This window comes from Anarrhichthys ocellatus, unplaced genomic scaffold, assembly GCF_004355925.1.
Source record: "Anarrhichthys ocellatus isolate YVR2014 unplaced genomic scaffold, GSC_Weel_1.0 scaffold125, whole genome shotgun sequence".
Lineage (NCBI taxonomy): Eukaryota > Metazoa > Chordata > Actinopteri > Perciformes > Anarhichadidae > Anarrhichthys > Anarrhichthys ocellatus.
The window spans coordinates 102,839-115,535 of NW_022280155.1; the positions used below are offsets into that span (position 1 = coordinate 102,839).

Genomic DNA, 12,697 nt, shown 5'->3' on the forward strand with positions numbered 1-12,697 from the left:
TGTGTGTGTGTGTGTGTGTGTGTGTGTGTGTGTGTGTGTGTGTGTGTAAACTTGAGACATGTGTGGATTATTCCCCTAAACCCAGTGAGCTGTCAGCTTCCCAGCAGAGGTGAGAGGGGAGCCAGAAATACACACACACACACACACACACACACACACATACACAAAGTGACTGAGTCATGTCAGAGCAATAACTTCAGGCAGCCACCTCTCCAATAATGCTGGAGGGCTGACAGTGCAGATCTGAGTCTGTGGCTAATGTCAACATTTGACTACACTGTATCAGCCCAATGATAGCCTGACCCAACAGACATGTGGTGACGAGAAGGAAAATGAGCCTTGTGAGGGATAATTGCTCATTTTACTCTGTGTATTGTGTCGTAGTGAAAGACAATTGTTTTTTGCCTTCTGACCATAGACTGTATATAAGAAGTGGACGTAGTCGGCGTGACTTCACCCATTGGTTTGAGGCCTACGATTTTGAAGCCTTCAGTTTGGAATTTTGACCATCAGCATCTTGGTATTTAGCTGTCGCCATCTTGATTTTTGGTTTGTTGCAACAAGAAGTGACATGAGAGGGTGGAGCAAAGTAAAACGCTGAAAAGAGACTTTTTCGGCAAGTTCAAAGACGGAAACACAGACAACCACCACACATCAATCCAATTCTTTATCGATTGATTGCTGATAAATTGTTGTGTAGAAAAGAGTACATACAGGCCAGTCAGAAGACTAACTTTTTTTACCACACTCCCAATACTTCCCTCTACTTTGTTATTATCATCTATAGCGTTCAACTGCATAACAACACAATTCAAATTATTAGATGTATGATTGTATTTTCATTTAAATATTCTTGTTATTAGTAGTTTCAATGATGCAGTTGAAGCTGTTCAGAGCTAGTGTTAGTAAGTTAAAATTACCTTTCTAATATCTATTGTATATTGCTGTAAAAACATCCTTCAACGACTGGATTTATTCAAGTTTCTCCCTAAAAACAAAATTGTCTTTACATTGGAACGCCAACATAACGTATCATTTATATTTGCCTAATACTCATTTTTACTGAATAGAGTTTGAACGCATCATAATGTAACTCAATGCAACCTCCGATATCATTGGCTGTTGTTAGCTCTGTTATTTAGCCAAGCAGGACTGTGCTGCCCACTAGCCGCTAAGTGGAGAGCAGGGCCGTCCTTCAATCAGAGGATCGGCGGTTCGATCCCCGGCTCCGGATCCAATAGTCGCATGTCGATGTGTCCTTGAGTAAGACACTTAACACCAAAATTGCTCCCGTAGCTGTGCCTACGGTATGAATGTGATAGTATCTGAATTGTAAGTCGCTTTGGATAAAAGTGTCTGCTAAATGACTGTAATGTAATGTCAATGCAACCTCCGATATGTTAGCTCTGTTATTTAGCCAAGCAGGACTGTGCTTCCCACTAGCCGCTAACAGCTAACGTTAACTAGCTCTCCTCCTGCCGATTTCAACATGGATGACTTGTTCACAATGTAGCATTATCAATAAAAATGATCGATTTCCATCCCTACCAGCGTACTTCAAGGCCTAACGTGTACTCTGCCATGTCTCGCAGCCAAGTCACGGCGAGAATTTACGACTCCACGATTGCCTGATCCGACACAGAAGTGGAAGAGGAGGACACACAGCGGCAGACGGTATGAGAGAAGCACAAACGAGGATGGAGACGGGTGGATCTGTGTACAAAAATGTGTGTCTACGAGTGTTCTTCCCTTCCCCGAGTGTGTGTACTCAGACTAATGTGAATGAAGATTAGCAGCCCTTCTGTGCAGAAGCAACAGTTCTGCTGGGTTTGAAGCGATGCACTGAGGGGAGAATTTAGCTGATGACGCACATGAATGTTGGTCATCCATGAGCACTGAACAAAAGCATTTCTTTAGAGTCATACCAGTAAAACGTCACTGAATCATATTTCCTTCGGAAGAGGAGAGGTTAAGAGGCCCATAAACTGGCCCCACGTACAAACGTGATTTAAACGCAATCCACCGCAGACAAAATTGAGACATCAAGGAGGAGAACAGGATATAAAGAGACTTTTCAAACAAACTTCACTTCATTTAACAATCGAAAGAAGACAAACTTGTTTTATAATTAGTGCTAATAAGAATAAAGCAGTCCATTCTTTCGCCGCTCCGTTGCCCTTTCACCGCACACCACCCATTCGGCTCTTTGTGCTCGTTCCCAGAACCCTCATCCATAAACATCAGAGGAGCATGTTCTCGACATGCTGCTCATAACTCTGCACGTCGATGTGAATGAATGCATTGATCCTACTGACGCAACATCGACGTGACGCTGGTAGAGAGCACACGCAGCGGTGAATGGGAACATTCTGCTTGTTTACGGGACAACGGACGGTCCCCTCTCCGTCTGCTCTTTTTGCTCATTTGTAGAGTTTTATTCTTGAAATAGCATGCCCTCATTGCCGTTAAGGTAACTGAGGTACATCACTCACTTTTTAACGTGAGGTTGTGGAAGAGAAGACGTGCTAGTATTAAACAGAACTTCACAGGACCCTTGTGCTTTCCGAGCCTGAACCCGTGGTGCAGATTTTGGTTTTGTGTGGGGAAGCGGGCTCATAGAAAAATACCAGGCCATTCCCAAAAGTCAACAAAAGGAGCTTAATAAGTAATTTTATAGGTAAACATAATTATTCCAAAGCCTGAAACATACTTCTGCAAGTTCATGAACAAATGGTACTGCACAGTAGACTTACTTTATGCACACTAAAACTGAAGCAGCAAATTAATTTTATTATTTACACACGTGCTTTTCCCGCTGTGACATATCAGGTGGGACTGTGGAGTGCAAACGGCGTGGTTGGTCAAACATCAGGTTCAAGTTGGTTGAAAGGAAAAGATTGGGAAAAGATTTTTGGAAATGTGTGTATTTGCTGTCTTGCCAAGAGTTAGATGACAAAATTGATACCACTTACATGTATGTCTGCTAAAAATAAAGCAGGTGGTTAGCTTAGCTTAGCATTACAACTGGAAGCAGGGGGAAACAGCTAGCCTGGCTTTGTTTAATGGTACAAAGATGTATCTTCCCATAAACACCTCTAAAACTCACTAATTATTATCTCTGCCAGGAGATTATGTATATGGTCGTGTGTATGCTCGTGCATGCTCACGTGTGTCTGCGTGTCTGTCTGTCAACAGCTTATCTTGCATATTGCTGGACCAAACAGCCTAATATCATGCTCATTCATGACCCATTCAGCGCGTCAGGGAGGGAGTGCAGAAAGCTAATGTGCAGCAAACCAGAGGCTCATATTCTGAGACGGTGAGCGTGTCTGGTTGCGCCTGGGCATTCGATGTATGCACCACTCCCTCCCAATCAGACACAAGTATGCAACCACTCTTTTGTCACTGCAGCCATTAGGAAAATAAAATGCCAACAAAGACTCAAAAAAGCAGAAGATGGAAACAAAGTGCAGCGCTGGCACTTTGTCAGTACACAACTGCCTACACACACACACACACACACACACACACACACACACACACACACACAGGACAGACAGGCTCTCTACACAGCCACCGCTGCAGCTCAGCAAAGCATAAATCAATTTCAGTCTCAGTGCTGCCAGCCTTCCTCTTATTATGCTAACTTTGTCTGTGTCTTGCCGCACTGCCTATAAACTACATCATCTGCCCGGTGCACAGGCCGACCAGCCAATCAGACGGCCAGACGCAGGGCGATGGGACAAGAACTGGGCTATGCCGTTATCCCTCTTTGCTCCCACGCCGGTGTGTCCCTGTCACTGCTAACACTGCTGGTGTCCTTTTCCATCCTATTTGTTGTGAGAGCGACAGAAAGGTCTGGATGTCTCCCCCTCCGTTGCATTGATTTTTGACCATTATTTATTTTTTCCCCGTTATGGAAGTGCATTAACAAATTGCTGGAGTACCCCTTAACATCTTCAGACCCACCTGCCCGCCAGCGGGTTTGGGGTTAAATTCTGATAAACAATGTTTTGAATGATGGTTAAAGGTTTTATAGTCACCAAAAAAGTGCCAATATGCTTTGACTCACTTCTGTGTCACTGTAAAACAAACAGAAGCATTTCGATGACGATAAAACGTTTTACAATCATTCAAAATATTGTTGTTTATTATTTCACCCTAAACCCTAACCCCCAGCCGGCAGGGGGGGTTTAAGAGATTAAAGCACTCAGTTGAAAAAATAAATGTATTTTTGACATTCTCCTACTAGGCAAAATGTGCATTATTTGCTATTGCCACCCAGAACGAAGCTTTTTGAACGGAGCTACATCGAGCTCTAGATGTTGTTTATTAACTGACTTACACATTATAGTAGCTTTAACAGTCCCCATATTGTGATGGGTAAAAACCATAAATTGTATATCAGGAGTTGACGTAGTCACCGTGACGTCACCCATTAGTTTGTGGACTACCATTTTGAAGCCCCGAGTTTGGCATTTTCACCGTCGCCATCTTGGCTGTTTGCAACCACAAATGACACAAAGAAACGTACAACAGTACAACTGAATGCTGAATAAGAAGTTTCATGTAACAATTAACTTTCATGAACTGAAAAACACTCTGTGAAAGGGTTAAAGTTCAAACACGAAAACACGGACAACTCCCAGACCAAACAACACCGTGGTAGCGACCTGTCAATCACAAGGTAGCCCCGCCCTAAAGCATCCCCTGCTTTATGGTCTATTTGACTCTAAAATTAACATAATTTACTAAATGAACATCATGCTGTATTAAAGAAGACTTGAAACTAGAGATTGAGACCATAAACTCATGTTTACAATGTTTACAATGTTTACTGAGGGAATAAAGTTGAGTAATTTTCTCATAGACTTCTATACAACCAGAGGAGTCGCCCTCTGCTGGACATTAGAGAGAATACAGGTTTAAGACACTTCCGCATTGCCTTTATTTTTCAGACCCCAGGGATACCGCCTGGTACAAACCAATGACATAATCTCTCGTTTGAAACAAACTCACGTCAGCGAGGATCTATGTCTGAATGTGTAACTCAATCCCAAGGATTTTGCTGCATTCCGGGAGGCTCGGAGGACTTTTCATTTGATGCCGCTGTGACTCACTGACGGAGGACAGAGTGAAGGGAGATATCCCAGGGTGGAGCCGTCAGCCAGGCAGCTCTTGTTTACATCACACAGGCAACACTGTGGCACCGCTGCACCACTGCAGAGCAGTGATCCTGTTAAGCACACACACCAACAATACACACACACACGCAGGCACTCGGAAACAAACGCCTCAACACCCCCGACTTTGTGCAGAACGCTCTGTAATTCTACCCCCCAGGCTGCAACCACAGGCCATCCGGAGACACGCCCAGGACCCGGTTTGCTCGTGGGCATCGGAGCAGGAGCACGACTTGATAGGTCAAATCTTTTTTTAGGTGACAGGCGGCCTAAAGCTGAACCCCTTTTTTCCACTTCCCTGTTTTTGTAAGTGAGCAGTCAGACAGACATCGGCATTTTCGGCATGTGATGGGCCACGGCTGCACGCCTAATTTCATCAGACAGTTGTTGTTATGACCGATGTTAGAGTTATGGAGGAGTGAATTTCCAAACACCAAGGCATTTATATCATCGTAGAATTACGGTGAATAGCCAATGTCTCATGACAGTGGAATTGGTGTTGATTGGGCAAAAGCATCTGTGACATCACCCATACGTTTCTGGGGGCACATTATGAATCCTTTATTTACTTTTTTAAAGCTTTCCACCATCGTTTATTCAAGTACTTGAACGTCAATATTCAAATTTCAGGAAATGTCGAGTGGTGTCTGGTCAGAGCCGAGCTGGGATGGCAACCTATGATGGCAACTTGTGATTCTTCCCGGAGAATGTCCCCACAGACACCCAGTTCGTAATACTGCAAACGCGCAGGCTTCCATCAGTGGGCCATAGGCTCAATCCCCAATGTGGTACCTCATTCGGCGATGTAAAGCGACTTAACAGGCATTTATTTGAATGAAAATCTTCAAGATTATTATTCTAAGCCTCAAAATATCTTTTCTGAGAGTCTTACTTATGAAATTAAAACCTCTCAAGGTCCCATTTTTTGTGTGGATAGGTTTGCTGACTTTGTATTCACAGAGGGAAGTAGAGGGTTTTCCCATTGATTTCACACAGGAGATGGGTGTACTGTATGAAACCAAGACATCATTAACTTATTTTACCTAGCTGTTAAATAACTCATTGGCCACGCAACAAAACATACTCATTTTATCTCGATCTTTTGCTTAACCTAACCGAATGCTTTTGTTGCGCAAGAAAACAAAGAAAGTAAGTCAACGTTGGAAGGTTATTTCTGTAAAGACACTATGCATGTACTGAGTGGAAACATGTCTTATAAAAAACTAACCCAGATGATCAGGGTTATCTCAGCAACAAATGTATAATATATCATTTTTAACCAAAAGCTGGGGTTGGGGACTTTGTGGGAGACAAAAGACACGACCGAGTTGCATTCTGGAAGTTGTAGGATCAAATGTTTTTGGAGTTTGATCCACATTAGGGACTAAAAGTCAGCATATCTCCGCCTCTGCTGCTTTCTTTTTGACAATTCTTATTTTTAATCCGTCTCTTGCAGGTCTCCCAACTTTGTGGAAGTGCCACACTGAATCACTGGAGCAGCCCTTTAATGTAGTTATTTGTGCCTTAACATCCAGCCGGGCAGTTGCTGGTTGGGTCCAGTCAGGGCTGGTTGATTCCCTGTCGAAATAAAACCACATTTCCAACAAAACCCCCCTTCTTTCACAGCAAATGCTGCTTTTTTTCTCGTTTGTTTAAAGTGTTCACTTTGACCTCTCTAAAGAGGGTCCCGGGAGGATTTTATGTGTGAACGCTTTTGTTATCAAAACTGCTGAATCATGACTTTTTTCTTTCTACCATCTGCTGCTGTGAGACACTCTGACACCTCCCTTTTGTACTAAATAACGTAATGCTGGAATGATTTTGGAATACCATACGCAGCATTATTAACCACTGCCTAACATTTACAGGAACTGAGCCTAATCATGACCACAGCACAAAGGACAACTTAGCCCACCCACCTGAAACTTGATATGAGCAACAGGCGGAAGCACCTGTCTTTACATTTCTAAACAGCATGAGCGGTTAATGTGCACGTGGACGGAGGGGCCGCTGCGCCCCAAAGGAAGAGCCGCGAGGCACGGCGGTGACCGTCCGCTGCACACAAACCCTGTGACGAGGCTTAGTGACTCGTGCTTAGTGGGCAACACGCTTTACCACAGAGCAGGAAGTAAGTAGACTGAGGCACCGAGCAGCAGATTCAAACGGCTCAATATTGTGGTTCTTTCAGAAATTGTTGCAGGTTTTTCCCAGGGGACGACTCGACTCACTGTACACAGACAGAAAACAATCAAGCTACTGTTTAGTCTGGTGTGTGTGTGTGTGTGTGTGTGTTGGAACACGTCTGTTACATAATGAGGTGTGTGCATACAAACATTTGAGTGTGGGATGTTTGTATATCTGTGTGTGGCAGAAGACATTATCTGTAATTACTATCCATTTAAAGGGACACACACAAACACACACGCGGCATGCAGCGCAGCAGCACCTGTTGCTGCTGTGTTGTCCTCGGGCCCATTTCAGCTCACAGAGACAGACATCGCTGACAATAGATTATTTATGCGTGGAATAGATATTTTGAGTCTGCTGCTGGTGACTTGGAACTGAGCTGTGAAAGTAGAACTCACAAAACGTCGGCCTCTGCAGTCTTGGTTTCCCGGTTCGGGCGGATTCTCTGAGTCGTGCATTTCTTAAAGCGATAGGAGCGGCGGCCGGCCGGTAGCTTGTTTAAAGGGTTAATATAAAATGTTTAGTGTTTTTTTTACGTCACTTAAAATGTATTAACCAGGGAGACGGAGATGGACGAAACAGGGCAACGATTTACGGGATGTCACTGAAGTTGTGTTATGTCTTATAACCAAAACGGGTTGCTTTGGAGAGCCAGCTTTTCCATTTTAAATATTTTAAACCATTGCCACAAATACACTAGTGAGCTGGCTTATTCACAGCAGAGATTTTGACTTACTGCCGACATTACCGACGGCTCTGTTGTAAATGGAACTGAGCCGTCCATCGAGGATCCATCATGAAAATTTGTCCACGTGACAGATACGGCGTTTACCTTTGAAATGGAAGCTGGATCGCATGACACTCAGAAATCCATCTCGTCAGGCTTCGAGTGATGCTTTTGTGTCCGGTGAGCCAGAGCACGGACCCAATCAGCATCCCGTTTAGGAGCTACTGGTAGCTATGGGCGTGGCTAAGGTGTGTGTGACACGACGCGGAGAGGAGGGAGAGGTTAGCGTAGCTGCTGCATTAGCATCGGTTCTATCAGAACTGGGGAGTGTTTCTTTATTGAAAGAAATAGGAGCAAAGAACGACACTGAAGGCTTTTCTCCGTGGAAAAGATGTTCTCACTCCTCTGCAGACTGGCTTTGGCATGAGTTTAAATGACTGATGGTTCATCCAATCACCTGCCACATATTTTTTTTCAACTTGGCTGGTCAGGTTAGGACAGTTCCCGCTTGTTACATGCAAAGCGTCCTTTCAAAATAAACTTCCAATGTAGGATTACTTAGTTTTTAGGATTACTTGGTTAGGTTTAGGCCTCAAGAGTACTCGGTTAGGTTGAGGAAAAGATGGTGGTTTAGGAAAAGTAGGTGTGCTATGTAAAATAAGTACTCTCGTTATGTTACTTACGTACGTGGCGTTAGTTAAGTACGTAACAAGTACGGTACAGTAAGTAAATGTTGACTTGGTTTCACGCGGGTTTCCTGAGTGAAAGTCCTGTGTTTGTTTGACGAAACCTTCCACCCTAACCTCCTCCTACGCGGCCTTCTTCGCTCTTTTTACTGTGTCAGATGCTCTGAGAGTCTAATAATTAAACAGATGGGTTTATGTAGGAGTTAGTTGAAAGCCTGGAGCGTCTCATGCAGACGCTAAAGGGTGCCTCGGTGCCGAGCGTCGGTCTTTGACGAGCTGGTGTTGAGTCCAGGTTGAGACCCGAGGCTATACTTTCCCATTATTTTATCTATAACTGACCATTATCTTGGCAGCCTAAATGCAACGCGTTGGCTACTCTCTGTCTCGTTTATTTTGGGTGGAGTAGCAGAACGTTACTTAAGTCTTAGATATGGTGTAAAATATAGTTACAGTTACACTACATTGGGTGTTTTTGCTTTGGCAGACATGTTCACATAATAGACATTCAAATTCTAAGTTGTTTTTTTATAAATCAAGTCCTTAGAACCTGGTGAAACGAATGTGAGGTCAAAGACAAACCTTGCTGTTAAATTAAAAGTTGAAATAATCCCCACATAGCCAAGCCTCTGTGATTATGTCCCATCTTTTTCCTATTATCCTGTCTTGATACCAAAAAAAAAGAAGAAGTGAATTTGACGTCTGCGTCACAGTGAGGAGACGAAGGCAAAGTCTGAGGGTGAGGAGAGCTCAAGCAGTTTACAGATCCAACAACATTCAACACGTCTGGCATAACAAAGGGACACCTCCACCGTGTGAATGAGGGAAATCCTGTCTAATTACAAAGGCATCCACCCACCACCCACTCATAAATTAAACTGATGGTGATAGTAAAACGTCCTTTTCCACTGGAAAAAAAATCACTTTTTTTTATCACAGTTTCAATTTATTTGCTGATTAAAACCCACGCGACTGTATTAAATGTACTTCCTTTCTCTCTACTTGCTCCAAATCAAACCGTGTCTTTGTTGAGACGGGGTCAGAGGACTGACATTTCCAGTTGTTTGTCCGACACAGAGCGTTTACAGGGTGAACAATGGGCCGCTGACTTTCTCCATCCTTCCAACTGGAGACCCTTTTGTGTCGCTCACCCACAGAGGGAATGAATGAATGACAGACACACTGTTGGGGTGTTTTAAACCTGAAAGATGTCTCTCTTGGAGTTTATCTAGCAGGCAAAGTTGGACATTATTTCTGGATACTTGATTTGAAGTTCAGTATGGGACCAAAAAAAACAAAACAAAAAACAGGCACTGTCCCTTTAAATGGAGAACCTGCTGGTGGAGTCCTTAGAAATAAAGAATAAAAAAACCAAACAGGGAGGTTGGGTGTACTCACCACTGCGGACGCACACAGGGCAGACATCGTCCTGGTGCGCTAAATACAGATGAGGGTCGAGCAAACGTCTTTGTCCAAGTTGCCTGCTGGAGAAACACTTCTCATCCCTAGATGTTCCTCCTCCTGATCATCATCCTCCTCCGTGGCTTGCTGGAGGAGAGGAGCTCTGGTGCAGCAGTAGTCTCAACTGCAGGGTTTTGTAGTCCGTGTCTCCAGGTGGACCGGTTTCAGGTAGTACGGGACCAGGGCTTGGCACAGAAGGAACGCTGTGTTGGTGATTCCCATTGCGATGATGGATGAGGGCCACGCTGGGGGGGAATCGCAACCTCGCCTCGCCCCGTCCAGGTTCGTCAGTGTGCAGTGCGGCTCGCTCGCTCTCTCTCTCTCTCTCTCTCTCTCTCTCTCTCTCTCTTCGGCGCTGCGTAGCGCCACACAGCCCTGCTGCTATGACGTAGGCAAAGAGGGGCGGGCGTTAGTGACGCGCCTCGGCCAATCGCAGCTTCGTAAGAGCCGTGCACGTGTGCGGTTGAACCCCGTCGTATATCGGGAAGGGGGGACGTTGTTCTTGCAGGTGAACACGGGTTCAGGCCCAGGACATCATGTCCTTGGTGTGCTGTGAGACATAACAGTATGATTTTTTTTGTAACCTTAAGCTTAACAAGATATTATTTAATTTTTCTTACATTTGTTAGCCTCCACGGCATGTTTTTATTTTTTGTTTTGTATGCAAGACAAAAACTTGTTTTATTTGTATTTACTTGTATTTATTTCAATAAAGTTGTCCACGTCTTTCAGTCAGAATCAAGTCTATTATCAACACATTCTCACACTGATGCGGCAAAACAATACACCTTGGTCCGTGGCACTACGCCTCAACTATATGCTTGTTACATGCAGAGTGTCTTTTCAAAATAAACTTCCTTCTCCACAGGAAGTTAGGTTTAAGCAATAAAACTACTTAGTTAAGTTTAGGAGAAGAGCGTGGTTTACATTGATGTGACTGACGACTCTTAGCTAGTAGCTAGTGACAAACAAGTCGCTGGTCACGCTAGTGACTCGTGACGAACTACACTAACGACTCACATGACTGACGACTCACTTGACAAATTGTCAACATTGGTCAACAAGTGGTCTCCTGGAAGAAAGTGAGGGAGGGGCAAAAAAGTCACGTGACTAATGCCACTAATGACTCACATGACTAACGACACTAATGAGTTAATTGACTAACGACTCAGGTGACATAATACCAACTTTACTTTTAGTTTTGCACGGGAACTGCGGTCTCCAGGATGAAAGTCGAGCCGGAGAAAAACGACTCACGTGACTAACGACTCACGTGACTAACGACTCACGATGCTTCAAAAACTAACACAAATTTTTCATGACTCGTTCGTGACTCACTCGTTATTTGGCACATTGGGAGTTTTATCTCATGGATAAAATGACATCTTCCATTAAAAGCTTAGGCTACTAATTCCATCTTACATTTTTTTGTGGGGGGGTCGGGGTTTGTCTTGGAAAGGGCCTGGCATTGAAGAGAATAGTGGACCTCAGGCCCCAACATAACGAGGTCCTTAAAGTAGCCAAGTTATAACATTTAAGAATATGATCAGTTTACTGTAGTCAGTTGCATCATTGTATGTACAAACATTACTGACACTAATAAACCTTCAGCAACATCAGAGAAGTTTAGTCACTTAGACAGAATTATTATTTAACATCTCTGCCTGTATTAAGACAATCAGCCATTCAGTTAGAGAGCGATAGCAGGTTTTTATACTGGAGCTGCATTTGGTCCAGCACTTCACCTTAATTCTGTAAGTAGAACATGATTCCAGAAAAGTCTTATGTGGTTTACTTTTATTATGAAATACAGTAATACAGTATTCCATTCTCCCTTAATGTCCCCTTTACTTGCTTCTAAGGTTGCCCCTGTGAATGCAGATAACAAAGCGGTAATGGCTTTTTGAGCTCAGATGTATAGGCTACCCCCTCACACTCCCCTGAAGTGTGATACAGCCGGGTTTTCCATTACGAAGCCATTACAGTAACCTTGTCATCCAGTTCCCCCACAGCATTAGGCCATTCTCTGTGTATTTTGATTTTTTTTTAATAGAAAGTGCAGAGTCATGCTCAATGTATGAATAATTTAACAGCCTTTTTGATGTGCCCTGAATTGTGCCCATTGACCTACTGTAGTGTTACCTGAGGTACTGTAGTCATTTTGATAGGGAAAATGAAAAGACGACAAACGTATGGCCAATAGAAAGATGAACAACCACCTACGTCTGCTAGATAGACAAATGAATTAGCGCTGTGATATTTTATTCACTTTTTGCAATTAACTTATTTACCCCGGGCTGGGCTGTCATGTCAGTTTTACCGCAGCAGGGGTCTGACGGTCTGCCCCGCTCAGTCCTGGTTCTGGTTCTCCCTGTGCCTCCCTTCGCTTCAGCAGGCTCAGCAATACATCCTGGGTCTCCAGCAGCGTGGTGTTGGTGTCGGCTCCCAGCGGGGAC

General features: G+C 43.9%; 1 protein-coding gene across 1 annotated transcript in view; it reads right to left on the reverse strand.

Moving 5' to 3' along the window:
* The window catches only part of tnfrsf21 (tumor necrosis factor receptor superfamily, member 21), a 43,129-nt gene extending 32,568 nt beyond the window's left edge, over positions 1–10,561 (reverse strand). The window contains exon 1 of the mRNA XM_031877077.1: positions 10,179–10,561. Coding sequence (XP_031732937.1) covers positions 10,179–10,205 — 27 coding nt within the window. The 5' untranslated portion in view covers positions 10,206–10,561. The remainder of the gene's footprint in view (positions 1–10,178) is intronic.
* Between the last annotated feature and the right edge of the window lie 2,136 nt (positions 10,562–12,697).